The sequence below is a fragment of the Eupeodes corollae genome, chromosome 2 (assembly GCF_945859685.1).
Source record: "Eupeodes corollae chromosome 2, idEupCoro1.1, whole genome shotgun sequence".
NCBI lineage: Eukaryota > Metazoa > Arthropoda > Insecta > Diptera > Syrphidae > Eupeodes > Eupeodes corollae.
In genome coordinates, this window is record NC_079148.1 from 1,719,597 (window position 1) to 1,743,671 (window position 24,075).

General features: G+C 34.0%; 2 protein-coding genes across 6 annotated transcripts; one reads left to right on the forward strand and one right to left on the reverse strand.

Annotated features, from left to right (window-relative positions):
• Window positions 1–399: 399 nt before the first annotated feature.
• LOC129948465 (mRNA cap guanine-N7 methyltransferase-like) lies at window positions 400–8,869 on the reverse strand. Its single transcript, XM_056059474.1, has 4 exons — window positions 8,840–8,869; window positions 837–1,041; window positions 612–773; window positions 400–558 (listed from the first exon to the last, which is right to left on the reverse strand). Exons 1-4 carry the CDS (start codon window positions 8,867–8,869, stop codon window positions 476–478), a joined length of 480 nt encoding a protein of 159 aa, XP_055915449.1. The 3' UTR covers window positions 400–475.
• Window positions 5,237–20,313, forward strand: LOC129946418 (protein cramped). 5 transcript variants are annotated; one of them, XM_056056603.1, is made up of 11 exons: window positions 5,237–5,511; window positions 5,580–5,701; window positions 12,533–12,743; window positions 12,813–13,215; window positions 13,284–13,487; window positions 13,550–13,746; window positions 13,819–14,826; window positions 14,966–15,058; window positions 15,124–15,523; window positions 15,588–15,745; window positions 19,526–20,313. In XM_056056603.1, exons 3-11 carry the CDS (start codon window positions 12,576–12,578, stop codon window positions 19,628–19,630), a joined length of 2,736 nt encoding a protein of 911 aa, XP_055912578.1. In that variant the 5' UTR covers window positions 5,237–5,511; window positions 5,580–5,701; window positions 12,533–12,575; the 3' UTR covers window positions 19,631–20,313. The 5 variants fall into 5 exon arrangements, with proteins under 5 accessions (XP_055912578.1, XP_055912574.1, XP_055912577.1 ...); XM_056056599.1 differs by having other exon boundaries at window positions 5,238–5,511; window positions 14,915–15,058; XM_056056602.1 differs by having other exon boundaries at window positions 5,238–5,511; window positions 13,553–13,746; window positions 14,915–15,058.
• Window positions 20,314–24,075: the final 3,762 nt, after the last annotated feature.

The following is a 24,075-nucleotide window of genomic DNA, read 5'->3' on the forward strand; positions in this document are numbered from 1 at the left end:
CGAGCTTGATGCTCGTCTCAATTCTTTATATAACTGAATTAAATGGAAATGCGCTTGATTCGACTCGAATCCAGTCGGGGATCGGAGTCGAGTCAAAATTTGTGAAGAAAAACCTGTAATGCATTATGGTCTGTTTATTTGCATGTTTGTGTACAAAAGATATAGTATTGTTTTGTATTTTTGGTTTCGAGTGAAGAAAACCAAAATCGAAAGATAGGAGGAAAAAAAAACTTTATTTGATTTCAACTTTGATTGAAGAAAGTGTCTCCAAATCGAAAATGGTTCAATAAAAAGTGAAAAAAAAACTTAAGAGAATATACTCAAATATTATAAAAATAAAATTAAATATATTTCGCTTACATTAAATACTTAATATTTACTTAAACTAATAAAGTACAACTTTGTATAAAACAAATGCTATAAAAAATAAACATCAGACGATAATTTCATAAAATTTCATTCTTGTTAATTTATACTAACAATCAAAGTCATATATTGGACTCATTTCACTATCCCAAGTATTTGGACACTTCTTGAAGGCGCACACAATATATAAAGCTTCAGAAAAAAAGTAGTTATTTATAGGACAAATAAATTTAAAGCCAACTTACTTGCTACTTCCCATTCTGGTTTGGATAGAGTTCCATAAGTATCGGAGAAGTTCTCTGTTTCATTCGCCACATTATCGATGTGCTCGAAATTGCTTTCGAGTTTTGAACCTCTTTCATAATAAACCGTTTGAAGACCTTTTGTTTTTTCTAAAAGATTTGCTCCTAATAGAAAGAAAATAAAATAATTTTTCAAATTATTTCTATCGTTTTAGTAAGAAAACAAACCTTTTTCGAAAGATGCCTTAAAATACTCTGCGAAAGTGTTGACTTTTTCAAGCTTTAAACCATGCTTCCGACAGAGTTTGACGAGAGTTGGAAAATGAACCAAGAACTCGGCACAGTCAACAACACCCTCTAATTGAAAAAAATACTTGGCACCAAAAATTGGAGGTGTTTCAGAATCGCACAAAAACCGAATATTGTAACAAGTCTAGGACTCGAAGAGAAGCACCAGATGTCTGGTTTCTTCTTATTTGTTGTATGTATTCAGATATTAACATATTCTTGATCCAATTGTTAAAATTACGCAGGTGGTATATTTTTGACTGTTTCCGAAGGAATGGCTGAGTCTTTGCAGTGTTATTGTAGTGCGAAGCCACTTCACTGGAATGAGTGTTCTTGTTTTTAATTAATTTTTTTCTTTCAAGTGCTGGACTTTCGGTTAATTTATTAACTGGGGCTTGCAGTTTGCTTGTTTCAGACACTAAAGAAGAATTTTTAGATCTATAATTGGCTAACTCGAAACTCATAAGGAACTTTAAGTTGAACGTTAGTTGCTCCAAAGGGTCTTCCTTTCTTCTGAGTTCCATTTCATTCAGTCTCATAAGGGATGGTTGTTTTAGCTCTCGGAATACTCTACTTGGTCTCAAGTAGCTCGTTCTAAATAATGTTCTTAAGGAACTCATAAAATTCCAAGGATTTATAAGCCATTTATTGAAAATTTTGCTATGGATAGGATGTTCTTTAGATTTGCAGGGAAATTTAAGTAAGTCATTTGAATTTGTTTTACTTAAACAACTCATTGTTTTAAGAATAAGAAAATATATGTAATTTAATTTCTTATAATTTAAACGATTTGGAAAAAAATAAACAAATCCTGCAAAAGAAAAATTGAAATGTAAACAAAAACCATAATTAAATGTCAAAAATTGAAGGTAACTTATTTTTGAACGCACCCTTATATTATGTTTTCTATTTTTGGAGGGGTGTGAAAAGGCCTGTTTATAATCCTGGTATTGTATACCTCAGAGCTCAGTATTTTGAATAAGCCATCGATCAATTTCATATCCTAATCTAATTTATAAGGATTTTCTTAATATTACACGACTTTTTTTTACAATAAGCGCATACTCAAAGGGATAATACTACCCTTATTATGTGGACACAGTGTTCGCACTAAGAACGGGAAAGAAGGGTTGAAAGGAAGTGTCGGTGCACATAGGCATCCCACATTCGCATAGTACGGCTAAAGAACGGATCTCTGTACTTGACAGTACGACCGATGTTGGGCTCGAGGATGTATTGATGAGCATTCCTAGAAGCGCGAGTATTACGGTTGAATTATTTACGGGGAGGAATGCAACTGGCTATTTCTCTAGAGCATAAACCATTGAAATAACGGTAAAAGAGGGTGAGACAAGAAACATTTCGATGATGTTCAAGCGAAGTAAATGATCTTATGATGGTAATGTCAACAATTAATCTAAATGCTCTACGTTCAATACAGCCCAAGAGACTTAAGCAAGTTGCAGGAGCAACAGCCCTGATATGGGAGTTATACTCAAGCTTTGGACGTATATAAGTCTTGTAAATAACAGCCAGATCAGAGGGGATGGGAAAACTTCTTGCATTGCCTTAGAAAACCCAAAGATCTTGCTGCATTTTTGGTGACATCGCGTATGTGATCGGTTCACAAGAGGTGGTCGGTGACACACATACCAAGAATATCGAGATGTTCAATTTCGATAAAAGAGCCTGATGCCAAACCCTATAATATGTTTTTAAATATCAAGTGTAATAATCTTACTTTCTCCAAAACGATGTAAAGATTTGTTCCACTGTTCGGTGAGATGAACCATGAGATCACCAGTGGACCTAATGCTACGGAAGCCGGATTGTCGGGTCATTAAGAAGCGTTCGATCTTTGAGATATTTCTTGAGCTGATAATTAAACAGCTTTTCCATGACCTTGCAAGAAGGGACGTTAGTGCAATTGGTCGCTAGTTAGATGGTGAGGAGGATTCGCTTTTTTAGGAAAAAAAGGCTGGACAAATGCGATTCTCCATCCGTTTGGAACGAAACCTGAGGAGTAGGACAGATGAAAAAGCTTACGCTTGGTCTTGCCAGCGTTGAAGAACACCTCTTCAGAACAATAGCGGGGATACCATCCGGACCAGCAGATTTATGTATGTTAAGATCTTTAAGGACACTCGCTACAGTACGAATGCGAAAAAAGATTTTCCCCATATGGCAGCGTTGAATTGACGGCGAACTGCCTAGCAAAGATATTCGCTTTCTCTTAAGAGCTAACAAATGGAGTGTCATTCACAACGAGCGTAGGAACCGGGGAAGGAGAGAATTCCTCATATTTTTTACAAATCACCAAACATTTGTACTGTAGGTCTGATGCATTTATCCCTACTTGGGATAAAAGTTCTCATTCGCAGGAGAATCAAACTTGTGATCATATCAGCGCTGGCGTCGACATCACTATCGAGGAAGCATAGTGACCAGTTAAAGATTCTAAAATAATTATTGAGACCGTCCCAGTTGGCTTTCTCGTATTGCAAAACGGTTCTCTTAGGAGATCTTTCTTTAACTGGAGAGTTTTTACAGGAGAAATTTGCTGATATGACCCAATGGACAGATGTGCCTAAATGTTTTGTGAAATTTACACGCTGGTGACTTTATTCGTACTTATTTCTTTTGAAACGATGAATTTTTCGACAATATTTGGTTCCAACAATACATTGGAACGTGTTATAGGTCAGGCTTAACTATGAATTAATTGCAAAATCACTTTGGTGACAAATTTATTTCAAAATTGGTCCTTTTAACTGGCCCCTTATTTGTGCGATTTAAAGTCTTCCGGTTATTTTTTTGGGGCTCTCTTAAGTCATAGGTTAATGCCGACAAACCAACAGCTCTTAAATTATTTAAAATCAATAATCAAGCCACCATAGTATTCATACCGTCAGGCTTATAGGAAAAGATTATGAAAAATTGGGCTGATAAAATAGACATAACCCAGAAATCATAAAAAAATAATACAAAATTAATTCCCAAAATGTTCTTGTATTGTATTATTATGAGTATAAAATTAAAAGTGTCTAATGTGTTATTACACTCAGACATTTTTAGAAAGACGCAAATAAGTGCGAAACAGAAAGGAGGCGAAATAGAAATACTTTAAAAAATCTCAACCCGAAGATGTCAGGATTGTCTTGGATGGTTTTTGACGTTTCTTTGTTTCTTGGCGTTTCATTATTATTGTTTCTAGTGTTTCCGAGTAATCAACAAATATGCCACCGGAGGAAAGACCTTATAACCGAATTAATTTAAATGAAGGAATGGTTGAGAGCGTCTAGCTTGGTAGTTTAAGCTTTGCATTCCAAAGTCCCCCTTGAAACAAAGTGGCAGTCACCTGGCGATATTGAGTTCCTCAACATTTTATATTATTTAATGTCGTTTTCTCCATTCATCCTTATATAATTTAAAAACGGAGGTTTATCATTATCATTCGATTGTAGTTCTTTTGTCAAGGAAGTGAAGGGTCCGAAGTCAGATATATTTTCTCTCCAGATTTTAATCCAATTCTCTTTTTCTTTTGCTTGGATATTTCACAAAGGTCTTATAAATCTAACAACATTTCTGTTGTAGCAATAACAACCATTAAAATGTAGTATCATTTTTATCATTGATTGATTAATTAATAATTGTCACAAAACTGTAACGAAATAAATCTTTTGCTAATTATTTGAATTTAAATCTGGCGCGCAAATTAAAACAGTCGCCATTTTTTCCAATATTGAATTCGCCTTAGTTGTAACCAAATAAATGTTATCAAAAGTAAAAACATTTGAATAAACGAGCTAATTTCGCAAACAAAGTAAAGTCGGTTACTTATCGGAAATAGAATCTTTGCTACCTCTGGTTTTGATCAGAGCATCAACCAGAATCTACCTTAGTTCTAATCGGTTAAATTAGAGATCCCAGGTTGACGGGAAAATAATTCGTGACCGTATAATTTCTTCATCGGATGAGATGAGAAAGGAAAAGTGTCAAAAACACTCCGAGTGTAATAATGCGAGATTGACGGGATGAGTGTTCAATATAAAATATGAGGAACCCGCAGCATACAGAAAGTCTGAGTGTAATAACACACCGTTTAAGAACTGCCAACAAAATTTCCACTAAATAAGTTTTCAGTGTGAAGGGGGGCTTAGTTTATTTGCTAACATAAATATCTTCCTCAGAACACTTCCTTTCCTATATTTTTGTTTACTTCTTTTCAAACAATCTATTTTGCTCTCTCATCCATCCATACCCACTAATGCTAGACACAAACAACAACATTATCAAACTGTCACTGTCAAAAAATAAATAAACCAACGAAAGAGACAAACACACTGCACACAATGCAAATTCTACAAGAAAGATGGGTCTCTCCTCCGACTCCGATCCCAATAAATACGAATTCGAAACAAATTTGTGTCAATTAAGTGCGCGATAAATTTTATTTGTTTTACAAAAATAAAAATAAACCCAACAAAATATTAAAAATAAAACACAATCAAGTGCACATTATCATTATTTGATTATATTCTACCTCCATCACGAGTTGAAATGTGCCTTCGTCGATAAAGAATGGACGCCAAATAATTCCTCAAGACCAAAACAGGTAAAAACAATTTTTAAAAAAGAAACTAGAAGCCGAGCCAACGATGGACTTCTAATTTTCTTCCGCAGGTCGCTCGCTGTCGCTGTACGCTCTACGCTGTGTAATCCTTGTCCTCTTATGAACAAGATTTTTCGCTCTGGGACAACGACAACGACGAACGACAAGAACAGTGAAACGACGACCATAAAAAGTACGCCATTTTTATAAAAATTATGTAGTTAAAGTATATTTTTCTTTACTCCTTTTAATCAAATTCTACTTATTTTTAATTTAAACGACGATTAGTTTATAAAACGTATTTCTGAGAAGAATCGGGAGAGATTATCTCTTGGCGGGCTTAGGAATCAGTGAAAAATAAGAAATAACTCCACTTGAGGTTGTGGTGCAAAATTACGTTTTTTCTCGACTAGATTTTCAGGCTCGCAGAAACGCAAGCAGGTAAATCATTACCAAAACTTATTTCGTAACAAAAACAGAGAATCGAAAGAAATTCTATCTCACGGCAGACTCCTCTGTGGGAAATCTGTTAAGAAACATCTAGTAGTTTCTATTTCTATGTCGAACGAACAAACGGCCACAGCAGCAAACGACCCACCAAATAAAAATTTAGGTCAAAAGATTAATTTTGTAGATCGAACTATAAAAAAAAGAGAAAAAATTGCAAGACACTAGGCCTTGACTTTAAAATAAATGAAAACACACAGAAGGGTGGAGCGATGTATGTAAAAGGCTTATTTTATTTTCCTTAAAGAATGTCCATTATTTTTGTTTTGAATTGTAGGTAGGTAGGTGCACAGGAATTTGCATTTTGATTTATGTACGTTGTAAGAAAGCAAAACAGAAAGCTCGAGAATTGCACTGTGGCGAAAATGGCGCGTAGCCACTAATTATTGATTCGATTTTGTAGCGGATATGAAATGTTTTTCGAAAGCAAGATAAATTGGATAAGGGTTTCTATGATGGGTTTTCTGGTTGGGAAAAATAATTCGAATTATAAACTGCGCAGATAAATACTCGTGCCTGTTTTTTGCAACGCAGTGATGTTTGCTTGTTTGCGACGCTTTTTCGTTCTTCAAGATATTTCTTTAAATGGCAAATTTATCAGCGGTAAAGAAGGGGGACAAGTGTAGCTGGACGATAATTAGAGGAGAGGGAGGAGAATTTTTGTAAGCTTTATCAATCGAGTTTACAAAAGATGTGTTATTGAAAACGATAGTAGGAATCGTTATGTACAATTTTTCTTTAAAAGGACACAGAATCCTTGTGTGAACAAAACCTGTGGGGTCAACACCCTCATAGGTCTTTTTTTCTGAAGGAATCACTCCCCTATCTCATGGGCGGATTCGAGTCACCATTTTTATTTGTTTTTGTTTTCCGCATGACCGCATGAAGCCGTAACCTCGTACAGTGCTGCAGTAGAAAGATCCCCTCTATATCTAACGAACTTGGTTAAGCTAATGTAAAGCATCCTCTTCTGCCAAGATCAGCCTTTGGGTCCTGTAGTCAGAAATTGTAGTCGTGGTAAAAGACGCTGAGGTTATGACCTCATTAGTGTTTCGTTATCAAGACCATAACTTTTGACTACATATTTCACAAAGAATTAAGTTTATAACTATCTTCACAGAAGGCTACATCACTAACGAAAAAGCGTAGTAATGAAGAAGTTTTTCAGACCTTCCCAGTTAGCTTCTTTACATTGGCGAACGGTTCACGTTGGAGCTTTTCTTTAAATGTTATTCTTTTGACGAAATAAAGGCTAAGATTTTATTGAAACCTTAAACATACTTTTTTTTAGACCGCATTATTCAGCTAAGCCTTATGTTATTAGGCTTTAAAAAAATCTGCTTAAAATCTTTGTTTCGGGTCTAATATAGTTTCAGGACATTCATCAGCATAAAGTCTTTTTCTACGTTGAGATCGCAATGATCAAGCTTCAGGAAACATATTTGGTACGAGTAACAATCTTCACAGATTACTTTAGAATTATTTAGGTTAATAAAGTTAACATTAAACAATAATGAAATTACATTCTTATAAATAATAATTTTTGAATTTTATTCTGGAAATTGAAAGATCAAGATGTCCATTTATTTCATTCTCCCTAACTGAATTCTATCGGAGAATAGTTGTTGGTGAGGGTTCCAGATGACATCACCATATTCCAAAATAGATCTTACTTAAGTAGTATAAAGCTCAACAAAGGTGTAGGGGTCGGAAAATCAGTTGAATTTCTTTTTATAAATCCTAACATTGAGTTAGCTTTGGCGACTATGCCATCAACATGTAGAACAAAAGAAAATTTGTGATCGAATGTTACTCCTAGATCTTTAACTTTAAAAGTTAAAGGTGGCTGGATCCTAGAGAATAAGGAAACTTGTAAATAAAATGTTTCTTTGAGATAGAAATAACAAAGCATTTTTTAACGTTAAGGTTTAGGCTGTTTGACAAACACCAACAGGATAAGTTATATAAATCTATTTGAAGTTTAATGCAGTCGTAGTCGCTTGTTAATTTCAAAAATAGTTTGAGGTGATCAGCATATATTAAACATTGGTTAAAATTAATATGGTTGACAATATCATCAATAAATATTATAAACAGCAAAGGACCAATATGACTTTCTGAATTACATCTAATAGGCCTTGAAGTATATTCCTCTATTTTTATTTCTTGCACTCTACCAATTAGGAATGAACCAATCCACTGAAGTAGACTTAAGTGTATGCCGAATACTTAAAGTTTGCGAATCAATATATTGCGACATACAGAATCGGAGGCTTTGCTGAAGTCCTTATAAATAGCATCAACTTGGCTTTGGGTTTCTTTTAGATTCAACCACGAAAGAAGAAAAACAAGCTAAATTAGTAACGGTCGACCTTCCAGAAATAAATCCTTGTTGAGCACTACAAACATGTTCCTTCCTTATTTTAATTTAACTTTGTAAAAGTTTAGGAATGGTAGATAACTTACAAATTCTCCTATAGTTTTCAACGTTGTTTTTAGAGCCCCATTTAAAAATTGGAATCAAGAAAGATGATTTCCAATGGTCCAGAAATATTTCGGAAGACAAAGAACGGTTAAAAATAATAAGCAGAGGTAGGCAAAGAGAATTAGAGCATCGTTTTAAGACAATAGCAGGAATTCCATCCACACCACTTTTAGCGTTAGGTTTGAGATTTTGTAATCCTTCTAAAACATCAGCAGAATTAAGCTGCATGGACCCAATATCCACTTTGGGCTGATCATTAGAGGGAATGAAAGCATATCTCTAAGCGTTAGAGTATACGGATTCAAAAAACTAAACAAAAAGTTCAAATGTCTTACTAACCTCAGTAGATTCTTCACCTTTAAAATTCATAGAGTTGGGGATCACAATTGATTTCCGTTTAGAATTAATAAAAGACCAGAATCGCTTTGGTTCGCATTTTAAGTTCACTTCAGTGTTCATGACATAATTTCTGTGCGAGAATTTACTGAGAACAATGAATTCTTTACGAAGCTTACAAAATTGGATTTTGTCATTCAAATCGTTGGATTTCTTAAACTTGGCAAATATCACAGAGGCTTTGAGACTTTCTTTTTCAATCTAGCTGGAACAAATAAATTGAAAGCATTATGTAAAATGCTTAAATTTAAAAATTCAGTTTTCCAGTCGATATTTCCAAGGTAGTTATCGTGCTCAACTAAATTGGTTTTTAAAAAGTTATAAGATTCTAAATAGTTATGATCAATTTTTTAATAATTATATAATTCAACTTCAATATATAGTTCTTTGTGATGGACTGAATTGTTTAACAATGTAAAAGGGATAATATCATTAACTGACGCTTTAAAATCGTCATATGGAATAAATATAATATCAAGAATTTTGTTTGAGTTATTAACAACATTATTGATTTGGTATAATTTAAGCGCCAATAGATAATCAATGAAAGTTATTTCAGTATCTTTTTTTAAGTTACTAGGTATAAGCATATTTTCAGTAAAAGAACTACATCAGTTAAATTAAAATCCCGATTACGAAAACTTTTTGTGGACTATTGTTAAGATTGTATACAAAACCAATATTAGTAATGTGTTTTTCATAAATATCAATGTTCCTTTTCGGTGGAATATAACTTACAATAATATAAACGATAACACTTGGTCCAAGACAGATTGAAACGCATATTTGTTCGTGATGGTTTGAATACAGAATTAACCAAGTCAAAAGGAACTCCAATTTTGAAACAAATTTCTCTAGGGAACTAGCAATACGCTCTATGCTCCTTTTCCATTCTATTAAAAATTTCATCTTCTGTAAGCCAGCACTAATTGGATCTCAGGCTAGGTTACCTTGAGATCGCCATTTATGCCTACCTAAGCCAGCACTTAACTCTACGGCTCTACCCATATTTTTTTTTAATATCTCCCTTGTTAGTTTCTATACTCAGTGGTGCAAAAAAGAGGAATTGTCCATTTGAAGTAGTAGGTAGCACAGCAACCTACGTGCTCCCTTTTTCGGAGGCTTTTTTTGTGTTTTTTTTTGTAGATGAGAACTCACATACAGAGGTGCGGGTACGGTGCATAATACAAAACCTGCACGTTCTAGCCCATACGATTCAATATCAATAAGTATTTTGCGTTGTCATTCTCTCTATGGTAATTTTGGGACTCAGTGTGCAGGAAATAAATCTTGCACATATGAGTTGGCATGTAAATTTTTTCATTTTTTCTCTTGTACGAACAGAGTGAAATATTTGGAAATTAGGTACAGTGCTGTGCAAAACATTTACAACTTTTATTACCTACCAAAAATACAACATATTAGACACATAAGTTGTTAAAACGAAATTATTCCTATTGCTTTAGACTTTATATGAATCAACCTTACTGTAAAACAAAATTGAAACCACTAATCTACAGATAACTTTAACAAATGCAACACCTTAACAAAAAAGTACTGTATTTTGCTGTGCAAACATTTGCAGAAATGAAATCAAGAATTTTGAGTGATTTCAAAAATGGATTATTCCAGACAGAAATTTAAATTAAATATACGATACATAAATCTACCATTTGTCGGATAATAAAGTCTGGAAAGTTAATAACTCATCATAGAAGAGGCAGACCTTGCAGTACTACAACAAAAGAAGACAAGCAAATTATTAATTTCTTCCAGAAAACACCAACAGCATCTTCTAAAGAAGCTAAACTTGAATTAAAGTTAACCATCGACTCATCTACAATAAGACGCCGCGCACTTCATGCCGGATAGCGTGGTTTACAAATACTGAAAAAGCCTTTTATTTCAAAAAAAATTTAAAAGCCCGTTTAGAATTCACTTGAACTCATCTTAATTGGAGTTTGCAAAAATGTCAAACCGTCTTATTTTCTGATGAATCAAAATTCAACATGCACGGGTCCGATGGAAGGCAACATGTCAGGAGGCCAAGAGGTGAAAGACTAAAACCAAGGTATACAAAAGGAACAGTTAAACACGAAGGTGGCTCTGTAATGGTCTGGGGCTGTTTCTCTGGCCAAGGAATAGGACCTATTCGACAAGTAGAAGGCAAAATGAAGTCAACAGATTACGTTGAAATTCTTAGAAACACCATGATTCCTTATGCAGATTGGGAAATGCCACTTGCCTGGACATTCCAACACGACAACGACCCAAAGCACAAGTCAAAGTTCGCCACAAACTGGCTTTCTGAGAATAAGATAAGGGTTTTGCAATGACCAGCGCAGTCCCCAGACCTAAACCCCATTGAGAGTTTGTGGGAGATAGTAAAAAGAAGAATCGGATGCCAAATTTTTAAGCGGAAGAGCGATCTTTATGCTGAAATTGAAAGGCAGTGGAATGATTTCCGGAAACTATTATCTATAACCTCATTGCTTTTTTACCTAAAAGGTGTGGAGTGGTTATCAAAAATAAAGGGTATGCAATCAATTATTAGCATTTTCTTGCATAAAAGTAAGAAAATTGTAGGGTATGGTTCAAAGTTGCAAATGTTTTGCACAGCAATAAACCCGTCTTTTCAAGTTGTTATTCGATTTTTTTTATTTAAGTGAATTCTGTTGTTTTTTTGTTTGTTTCGTCATATACTGTTATAAATAAAGTTTTCAAATTTGTGCAAAGAAGTTTGTTTTTTTTAGTTACTTTTTATGAAATGAAAAGATCTGCAACTTTAAGTTGCGAATATTTTGCACAGCACTGTAGGTAGGATTTTTAGTTTTGTGATATCTTGAAGTAAACTTTCATGGAATGCAAGAATAAAAGTGATGTTAGTTAGTGCGCAAGAGATAACTTATTACAGTTGTGATGGATGTTTTTTTGAGATAATTTTAAAAATGTTTGTGGTTAAAAAATGGGATCAAATTATTTTGCACCCTGTGCATTTGCACATCTTGCACATATGCTTTGTCGGGCCTTGAGTGTGGGATACAATTTTTACACACGAAAAGCAACTATCTATGTTGCATCAAAGATACCGAACATCTCTATATTCTCGGTCGCATACACGATCAAATACGCGATATTGGATACCCATACACAACTCTATCTTTTCTTATAATTGCAGTGTTCAAGGATTCAAAACCATTGTACACCCACACCTCCTCCCTGAACAATTCCTTTTTCCTTATATTCACACTGTGTCATTGGCATATTCTGATATTCAAAGCCCTAAGTCCTCGAGTGCTAACGCCTTGACTAGAACAACAAAATTTTTATAAACAGAATGGAATAATCTTTAAACTTTAAAAAGTAAAACAGATGACTCATTTATTTGAAACAGTCATAGTTTTCTTTGTTTCGAAAGTTATCATCACTTTTAAATATGAAATTACTGCGCCAGTAATTGATAAGATATCACTTAGAAAAATATATATTCGAGTAAATTCCAAGAGATTTAATCTGGATTCTCCCTAATAAAACGTCGCTCATTGAGTAGTTCCGTAATTCATTACATAATTAACAAATGTGCAATAAGATAAAATCATATAATTAATACCTTTTTTTTTATTTTATTTTTTTAAGTTTGTTTCTAGATATTTTTTAAAAACAATTCGAAGAAATTTGAATGCAAAATATGGACCTTGCCAAAGCCTTAACTTTTTCAACAATAAAAACAGAAGCACTCGCAACAAGTCCCATTAAAACAGAGGAAAAGACCAATTCCATTGACACATTAAAAACTTCATCGTCGGGAAAAGTTAAATCCAATCTAGATGAAAAATTTAAACTCGAGGTAAAAATGACAAAACCTAAAAACGTTGAATACAACTTTCTAAATAATTGTTTTTATTTATTTTCCTAGATCGCTCCATTTGGTGAGTTACTTGGATCCGTCACAACACACAATTGCCCTGGCGTGCGAGCTAGCGCCAGAGTAATACAAAAAATGAAACAAGACTCAATACGGCCATCAACACCTCCACCAACTGAAAAGGATTTAAAAGCGAAAGACGATAAAGCCATACAAAAGACACCATCCCAACCGAAGCCACCTACCAAGGCCACCTGGACAAATATCGAAAGAAATTACTTCTTCGATGCTCTGAGTGAATTCGGCAAGGAATTCGATGCCATAGGCAACTACATCAATGCAAAGTTAAAGAGAAAAAGTGCCACCGATGCGGCATTCAAGACTAAAGATCAAGTTCGTCAACATTTCTATCAGACATTTCATAAACTATCGAGATACATTCGATTTTCTGATGGTAATTGGAAGCGTTACACTTTTTATTAAATGGATAAATTTGAGTGAATTAATTTTTGCATTTTTTAGAAGTGAAAAAACCTGTGCAAGAACTCTACACTTTGATAAACTACGGAGAGATGCGTCGAAAGCTGCCATTCATAACCGACAAGCACTTTATGAAGCTTAAACATCTCGTTTACTACGGACACATTACAATAAGAAGCAAGGGCAAGAATATCCGCATCAAAACACCCACCTGCAAGGCTTTACGCAGACTTAATCAACTCGATGGTAAATAACTCGGTACTTTTCAAAATAACCTAGAAGTACATAGATTTAATTTTATTCACTAGTAGTAGATAGTCTTGAGGATATAAAGCTTCCTAATAAGGTCGAAGTTATCGTAAGTCCAGCTAATATGGAGTCTTTTGGAAGAGTGCAAATCCTTGCCCAAAATCCAAGGGCCAAAGCTACAGTTTCTCTGCAAAAGAAATTGGTGAACTTCATTAAGACTTTTCAACACAAATGGCGTAGTAATGAAATGAAATTGGTAAGGCTTTGTTTAGAAATTCCAAATGATTTTGATTCCGAATGTTAACTGTATGAATTTTTCCATCGAAAGGCTGAAGAGGAACCCAAATTGTTTCCAAGTAATTCCACAAATGAATCGGAAACCGTATCGACTTTCAAAGAGGATTCGGACATGTGTTTCAGACCAAAGCCGGGAGTGCCTATTCATCGACCACTTTTAAACATCACCGAATACATCAGTAGTCAAAGTCTCTCCTTGTCCACCTATGAAGATCGCATCGGGGTTAAAGTCCGAAGTGAAAGCCTGTGTCAGGATCGTTTGATGTCAAACAAACGTCTGCGATGCGATTCAAATTCTGACAAACGAAGTCCTGAGAGCAAGAAATTAAAAACAAATGATCACCTCACGGAATCAGGCTTCTCTGTGATTAAGGAAGAATCTTCGGCGCAGCAGCAAGCAAACGAGAATGAGAATTCAAACAATGACGGAAATCTCAGTGATGAGATAAACGAAATACTGAACTTCACAGAACTCAAGTGCGATAATATCTCAGAAGTGGCTCCGGACAACGACATCAAAGCGACTGAAGAAAGCCATCATCACAATCCCCAGATCGAAAATGGGAATTCACAACACAATGAACACCTCAAGGACCAATCTGCGTCGTCGGTTGCGATCGAATCGAAGGGCAAAGGCGCAAGAAAACGCCGAGGAGAACACAAGAAAAACGACACCAACTTCAAGCCATTGATCAGTGACGATGTGATCAAGAAAATCCGCAAGGGTTGGACGACATCGAATGCTGATGACATAACAATTGGAGATTTGTATGTTGTTTTTGGGCAGGACTCGAAGCTAGAGTTTGAGTATTTCTGGACAAATACTGGTACTCAAAAGAAGAACATCTTCAATCAGAAGCAGAATGGAATGCCCTATAGCATAAACGACTGTGATGAGCCGCAGCTCATCAACTCACTGACAAAGTCCACTTTGGGGAATAAGCTGAAGCATCTGCTGCTGATAGCGAATTTGAGTGAACGCGTTCGAAAGAAACAGTGTTCGTGTGGTCATACGTGCGACAAGATGCTGAAGCCTCGAGTAAGTTTTGAATTAGTTTATCTTAAGAAAAGAAAAAGCTTTGTTTTGCTTGACACTCATTTGCGATATATGTGTGTAATTTAAACAGCTTGACCGCGAAATAGTCACAAAATCGTTTGTTTCATCGAAAACATTTCAGTTGTCAACCGTGGACTCAGGAGTATTCCGTCAGCCAGTGGTGCCGTTACGGAGGCCAACCTATAGTTTAGATCCTATAAAACAGTTGCCTAATGTAAGTTCAATACAATATATTCTTTGAGTACTGGGAATTTTGTTAAATGGGGATAATTTGTATAGGGTTCCCGATTGAAGATGTCAAAGCAAGTCCTAGTGCAACGCATGCTTCTGCCACATAGATCTGGTCAAGCGTATGATGTTGTTGATGTGAAGAATTTACAAAATAAACTAGTTAATAGAAAGGAATCTGCTTCGACAACAAACGGAATCTCGTCCACACCAACAGCGGCATCTTCTGATGCTTCGTCGCCAATGACATCGATAACTTCTGAAGCTGATGATGAAGAACAACAAGTGGAAATAGTGGATTCGAATGATCAAGCCAACAGTATTACTCCTGAAAGCGGCATCGACACATGCCCCGATTCGCCGCCATCAGCGAATGATCAAGCAACGAGCAATGAGACGACTTTTTTGAATGATCAACCCTCTGAGAGCATCGAGTTTGACGAATGTTCAAGTAAGTTCATTTATTCTATTGATAAATAAAATTTGTTTAATTTTGAATCGATTTTTATTTCCAGCAAGCAGTATTTTTAAAGGAATCCCCCCTTTGAGTCCAATGCAATTGCTTCGAGACTCCACATCGAATTCTCGCTGGCTAGAGGAGAATCTTAATGATTTTTCTTTGAATAGTTTGTTGGGACATTTGGATGAAATCAATGGAAATCGTGATATAACTGTAAGGACTTGAAACTTTTAACAATTTGTTTTTAAATTATTTTGAAGAGTTTTGGATAAATTCAAAAATAAAGGACATTTACAGAGGTGATAGCACTGCTGAGTGTTAATTCTCCAGAACATGCCATTTTGAATGGTATATTTTTTTAGTGGATGTGTGGAAGCGCATTTGATAATGATGCTTGGCTTGAAAACCACTCGGATGACAAAAATATTTTACTATCTGTGAAAAACTTCAGAAAAATCGCCAAGACAACTTCAACGTACAAACCTGTTCGGCAAAGGTTAGTTAGGACCCCTGAAAACGTTAAAAAAAGTGCTAACCGCTGTGTTGTCAAGTCGGGGTAGATTGACGCGTAAACAATCTGCAGTTCTAGATATTTCGCCAACATCTTTGAAAAGAATCTTAATAGATAAATTTGGTACTCAAATTGGTGGCGATGCCAGAAAGTAGTCTTCCCAAATAGTGACTCCAATTTGGCTGCCACGCAGTGTAGACTTAATAACGCTATATTTTGTATGTTCCCATCTTAAAAGCAAAGTCTATAGTCGTGCTTTAAGTTCTTTTCCAAGTATAGTTCCACCCAAAATGATCGCCCTCAGGTTTCATGCCAACCCTAAAAATTGGTGCCGGTTGTTTATACTGTAGTTTAATTTTAAAAATCCTTAAATATGGACTTAGTTATTTTGAAGTTTCTCTAAAACCTGCGATATTCACCCTGGCTTGGTTCGCCACAACAGAGTAATGTGAAAGAATTTAATCCTTTTACCAAACCCTCTTCCACATCTCCATCGTACAAATTGTCAACGGTATCAACGGAATTTTACAGTTTTCGGTTAGACTTTCAATCGAAGCATTAGAGTAGTGTTGTGATGGTTACGTTTGACCGTTTTGGGTGTAGATGCTCCTTTATCATCATAGAAATGGACCTGGTGAAAATATCCAATTCTCTGGACATTATTTTTCTCTTCCGGACAGGTTTTAGTGACATTCGTTCCCGTGCTTCTTTCATAAGCATAAGGGAAAATACTTTTTGCGTTTCGGTCAGTGCCTCACTACATGTTAACAAGCGAAACTGAAGCCAAATCGACATTTATTCATAACTACTAATTTAAATGTTTGAAAAGATAAGATTGAACTAGCCCACTCTCGCAAACAAATTTAATTTTCAAAATGAAGTTATTCAAAATCTCTCAAGCTTTTTGTGTTGGTCGTAATTTTTCTTGTCTTTTATAAAGAAAGCAAAGATTTTTCGTCAAAAAAAATCTTTAGTATGAAACATTTTCCCACAAATAAATGTTCCTTCTCTGAACTTAAGAGTACCTAAAAACCTTCCACATACCATCTACCTTAAGGTTATTCAAGATCATTAAATAAGGTTGATATCTCCTAAAATACTTGTATTAGTTTTTAAAATTCAATTCTGTATTGACTTAAAAAGATTTAAGTTTGGTCTTCATTTTGTTAATTTTTGTCTTTCAAACTAAAATTACCCCTTATTTTAGTAAAATTATATATTTAAATTTAAAATCCATAATTGTTAAAAAAGGAACAATTTTCGAGGACATTAAAAAATAAATTAAATGCAAAGCTATTCTGGATTTAAAAATATTTTAATATCTGGTAGCCTGGCCCTCAGCTTTAATTAGTGTGACATCTGTTGGACATTCAGTCAAATAATCGAGGGTATCTGTCAATTGAAATATTGAACCACTCCTGTGGAACCATCTTCCACAGTTCGGTTTAAGTTTTTGTTAAATGTTTCCCAAGCTCACATTTTAAATCTCCCCCAAAATGTTCTATGGGATTTAAGTCAGGCAATTAGAATGGCCACTCCAATACGCTGATTTTTTGGTCCTTAAAATACTTTTGAGCAGATTTTGATGTGTGCTAGGGTCGTTGTCCTGGTGTAGAACACATTTGAGAGGCAAGTTCTCGTCCGCGTCTCGTCAGCATCGTATACTTCACCTTCATATTTTGATCCATTTTACCCCCAATCAAATGTATTGGTCCAAAGACATACCAAGAAAATTAACCAAGTATGATACTGCCACGACCTTTCTTGACCGTTTTCTGGACGTATTTGGGATTCAGTTCTTTCAAGTTAAGCCTTCTACCGGTTTGTCTGCCACCACTTCTGAACAAATTTATCTTTGTTACGTCCTTCCACAAAACATTCCTTCACTTTTTGCCTCCTTCGAGTCCACTCCAATCTAAATGATCGTGGACGAATTTAAACCTCGTTGTTATATTTTGTTTTCCTTCGAAAAGGGCACCATTCTTGCGATCCTTCTGAGCAAGTTAGCTTTAACAAGTCTTCTACGAACAGTCATTTTAAGACTTCTTAAGAATTTTTTCGAGGCGCAAATTATCTTTCTTCTCTTTGGGTTGTTTTGCTTTCCCCTCTGATTTTTTGTTCTCAGCTATCAATTTGCTTTTGCAATCAACTTGAGAGATCTGCTCATTATTCTGGCTATATCCCTTAAAGAATCTCCATCACTTCGTAAAACTAAAATGACAGCTTTCTCTTCTAGCGAACAATGCTTACCGCGACCCATATTTTCCTTAGAATTAATTGTAATAATATTAAAATAAATTGAATTTACTTTCTAAAGTGAACTTATTGTTTTATAAAAATTAAAAAAAAATTAAAAACTAATACTTTTTGGTACTAGTTAAATATTAAGGTCTGTGTTCCTATTTCTATTTCAATGTCCTACAAAAACACAGTCTTACCTAAGGAACGGTTTATCTCCAAACAGTCAAGAAGCAAAAAAAAGTAAAACCCATGTTTTTTTGCATTAGAAAGTCTAACTTTTTTTGATAACGGTTAAAACTACTTCTAATGCATGTTGTTGTTTTAATTTGGTTTTATTCTTAGCAACTGTCTCTGTGTCCATTTTAATGTCCATGTCTGTACATACCAGTCTACATAAATCGGAGCGCGACATATCACTAGAAACAATCTTTTCTAAAAAACATGAAATAACAGGAAACTAACTAACAAATTAATTTCTCCAGTACTTTACATTTTTATTATATTGAAAAGTTAAGTTTTTTTCAAACAAATTATAAAAATATATTCATAGAAAATGCAACTAGTGCAGTCCACAAAAATTCTCTTTCTTTTGACGTCTTATTTGTTTACATTTGTTAAATATGAAAGCCGGACTAGGGACACTTACTTACTGTCGAAATATAAATAAATGGGTATTTTAAACAAAATCTTAACGAAGTTTTGTAACATTACTTATGAGCACGACTACGTATTGTTCGAAAGACCCAAGAGGTGTAGACCTCAAAACAATAAACAATTTTTGTAAGGGTTAGTGATAATTTCCCCCAAGGAAAAGCCTTAAAGTGAAATCTCCAGCCAGAAAATTCTCAAAGAGAGAATACCCTAGACGAAAATCTCCAAGTGAATATCTCAAAAACAATTATGTTCAAGTAGTGAATCATGCGATAAAATCGAAGTGCAAGTATTTTTTAAGTCAATGTGAAGATTATCAAACTGCAGAGAATCTAAAAAGCTTTTCTTTAAATTTCGTTTTCAAAGTGATATTATTTTCCGAAAACAAAATATTATTAAGAACTTCTTTAAAAAAAAAAAAACTTGTTTATATTCCGAAATGGTTAGGTTACAATTGCTAAAAGCAAGACAAAATTGAACAATCTTAAATTAGACAGCCTTCTTTCACACTGATCTATATTTCTAAATACTTTTTAAAAATTCTTTTTAAAAAATTGCTAAGAATATAATGGTATTTCTATTTGTTTCAGGATCAATCATCAAACCTCTCGGTGTTAAGTGAAACCAGTGTCGATTATATGACGAAATTTGCTGAAATCACTGCATCAATGCAGAATGAGGAAAAAGACTTATAAACTCACCCATAATAATATTATCCGTTTTCATACGAGTGCGAAATCGGTTTCAAGATTAAAAAACAAAACTTAAACTAAACAACTTTAAAAAACAAAAAAAAAAACGTAACAAAAAATCACATTAAAACTTCCCCCTGCCTCGTATCGTATCGTATTTATATTTATTTTTATTTTATTATTTTGTTTATTATATTATACTCCTGTATCTTTGTGATTCTTTATTTAATATGACGTTCTTTAAATCTTCTGTAAGCATGAACAATAAAAAAAACAAATACTAAACTTTAAATAAATAATAAAAACAAAACTAAAAGTAGGTCTCAAAAATGACGATAAGTTATAAAGAAGAAAAAACATAATAGATTTATATACATTTTCGAAAACGAATACAAATGTAGGTATAGTTTATTTGAACTTAATATACTGTTTTGTGAATGTAAGGAAATGATTTTAAAATTTGTTGTTCATTATTTCGTTTTGTCATAAATTTATTTTTTCTTCTCGTTGTTTACAATTATAGAAAGTTTAACTTTTTGTTTTTGACAAATTTCCTTATAAATTATTTTATTTTCAAAAAAAAACTAAATAAAACAAATAAAAGTTGAAACAATTAAATTCACAGATGTAAGTTCAAAATATATTGATTATTATATTATTAAATACATGACCTTTTTAAAAAAATATTTAACAATGTTTTTGTTTTTACTTAATAATAATTACTTAGGATCGGAAGATCTCTCTTATTCTCGTTATCATTAAACCCAACTCTAAATGACAAACATTTTCTTAATCACCACTTCCTTATTTTTAACGGAAAATTCTTAGGAATTTGATTTCCTTTAGCACTTTCTCCTATTCTTAAAGTAGTCCGAACATTGGAAAAAAAACGAACTTACCTGACGACAATTTTTTCCCCACACATTTGCGTGTGAATTGCAAAAATACTTTTAAAATGTGTGGAAACTCATCCAGATATTGCGTGTGTTTCACAGGGAACTGAAGGAAGAACTCTCACTGGCCAACATCTCTGAAGGTGAACTTAATTCGGATTGCCCACCAAGTAAAACAATATTTTACCTGCCTTCTTTCAAAATCATAGATGTGGTGTGATCAAGAGCAATAAGTAATGTAAAAGGTAGCTCCAAATTGCAAATCAAAAATTTGGACCCATGAAGGAACATAAGCTTTTTGAATATGAACATGGCAATGAACATGCAAAAAGCATGGCATTGAATATGGCAATATATACAGCTGTGGACAACTAATTAGAAACACAAATTGAATTCACTTTTAAAACAGTATCTGTATTTTTTTTTTGTTTTTTTTTTATTGAAAAAAATATTTTTTTTTCAAAATATATTTTTTAAACTTAAAACAATGTTTCCCAAACATAACATTCATTTCATATGGCAGTTTCTGCGAAAACACAGCGTTTATTGGAGGACAACTAATTAGAAACAAAGAGAAAAATCATATCTTATTATAAAATTTATAACTTTATAATATCATTTACCTTATATTTATCTTTAATACCTTGTTACGAAACCTTTTTGCTTCAAAACTTCTCGACATCTTCGTTCTATTGATGAAATAAGCCGCCTGCACTGCTCTACGTGTATAGCCTTCCAAGCAGCTTATTATTATCTTTAATACCTTCGAAAGAACATCATTGTTGGAGTTATTTTTGAGAGCAACAGCTCTTTTAACATCTGCCCCAAGATGATGCCCATTCCAGAACTGTTATCGATTGGTCCCTAAAGAACTGTTTCGTAATTCAAGCAGTGTGCTTGGGGTCGTTGTCTTGCTGAAACTTCCATATCACTGGCATGGTTTCATCGGCCCAATCCACTAATCGTTCCTTAAGAATGTCAATGTATTTAACGGCTGTCAGCGTTCCATCGATTCGATGGATTGGGCCAACTCCACACCACGATAATCAACTCCAAACGATAAGCAAGCCGCCTCCATGCTTAATTATTGCGAACTCTATTCTAAGTCTACGTTACCTTGCGGTTATTAATGGTTTCTTCCAAAAAAACAAGACCATGCAACCTAACATCCGCCAAACTTCTTCGGATTATGCGTGGCCCTATCGGAACATCGAATGCAACCGAGAGTTGGTGTTGTATCTCTGTGGAGCTTATTTTTAGGTAATTTTTGGCCAGCCTACTAATTGCTCGATCTATTTGGCAGCTTGTCTTACGGGCCCGTTTTTTACGAGGTACATTTTCAGCAGTCCCGAAGTTTTGAAAATGCTTAGTTGCATTGAAAACTTTCTTTACAGAATAGTTTATTTGAGATGCAATTGCTCTATAGGACATTTTAAGCTTCCAAATCTCAAGAATGGCTTTCCTTAAGGGAGGATCACAACTCTTTACTTTTTCCCATTGTAATTACCTCCAAGATTTAAACATTATTTTTTAAAAACGTTTTCAGACAATTCAGAATTTTTTACTTAAATAAAAAGATTATTTTTATTTCACCCAAATCAAATGTAATTTAGTTAGTTAGTTAATTGACTTTTTATTAAAATTATTTTTTGGTGATAATACAATTTTTTTACAATAGTAATATTAAAACAAAGTCTTTTAGTTTGGCCTAAGAGCCGTCTACTAGAAATCTACCAAATCAAATGTAATTTAACTGTTTCTAATTAGGTGACCAGTTGAAACGAACACCTTGATTTTATTGTGTACTTTGCAAAGACTTATACACAATTGATGTTTTTTCAAAACAATTATGTAATAACGCTTGATTTATACCGTTTTGGATACCGCTATTCTAGTCACACTTGATACAGTGAATGTAAAAATGAGAAGCAAGTAATGTTTCTAATTAGTTGTCCACAGCTGTAGTTTTTTGGTTTGGAAAAAAGTCCCCATATAGTATTGATGCAACAATATCTTTGTCTGGAAAGTTGTCTTCATTCCAAAAGAAAAGTATCTTCCTCAGAAAATTGATATAAGAATATTCTCCTTCTTCAGGGAAGTGTCTTTGGTTAGTAAATACAAATAAATTAGGTTGCGCAACAGTCCGTTGAAAAATAAGGCCCAGTGACATTACTCAATCAATCCTATGTGCGAGTAATTTTTTAGAAATATAGGGGAAAAGTTTAAAAAAAGTACTTAAATATAATTATACAAAAACTAAAGAAAAATAGGATCATCATTCATTAATGTCATACAAAATATAATTCTTAAAACTAACGGGTTATGCATTTTGCGGTTTCAAAAGCATAGGGCTAGAATTCGACATCCTGTCGAACTAATTTAATTAACTTTTTTTCCAGTTGAAAGTCTGACGTTTACGAAAATGGTTCCATTAAATATCGCACAACGCATGCAAATTTGTGTAGGTTTAAGAGGAGATCATGATGGTTTACATAATCGTCTAACTTCGCAAGCAATTGCCAAAATTGAAGATCATGCCATTTGACACCGCTTAATTTTTTGTTACGTTAAAGACCGTGTTTATGCAGATAAACCTTTAACTCTTGAGCACTTAAATACCCACATTCGTCAAGTTATGGCTGACAAACCGCCCAATATGTGTCAAAAAGAGGTGGAAAAGTACCTCAAAAGTATAGATGCTTGCAACCTTCTTTTTTAAATCTACTTACAGATTCTCTACGAGATTAAGGCCAAGAGATTTGAGCAGGTCACTCTATAAGGTCAATGTTCTTATCTTGAAACCCCCCCCCCCCATTTGCATTAGCCCTTAATACAATATACTCAAAATGCATGTTAAATGCATTAGAACAATAAAATATTGAAGAAGGATCATTTATGAAATCAGAAACAACAGTGGCCCTAAGTGAATATCTTGCGGTACAACAGAATAATTAAGAATTTTAAAGAACAATGTTTAACTCAAAATTGTTAACGATTCTCTAAGAATGAAATCCCAACAATTTTAGTATCAGAATATTCAGACTTAAGGCTTCATTTTATTTCCTGTTCAACAAACAATAGAATTAAATTGTCCTGAATTCGAATCTCGCCTTAAATCTTTATATCACATCAATGATGAGTCTAAATAAATTTAGTATTTTACTTAGTTTTCTTAACTTCTCATTATTTATGAGATGTCTTATGAGTGTTTTTATGAGGTGTTGAAAAACCTTGAATGTTATTCTCCTACGTTTTTGAATAATCCGTTTAAGAGTTGATACTAGAGCTGATTCCGAAACCAAGCTCCTATTTTAGCTAAATGTGGTAACACTCTGAAAAAAACAGTTTTCAATATTGTTTTTAAATATAATCCAAAAACTTTAGTTTTATCTTAAAAATCTGTCTTGATATCAAAATTTTGAAGTCGAATATCATCAAAAACCTAAGAAAGAGTATAATATGATTGCGTGCTACATCACCTTTTTGACCAGTGTTTTTGGTGTTCGCCTTCTCTATTCTACTGTGCCTTTGGGCCTTAACATACCAACTTCCTTG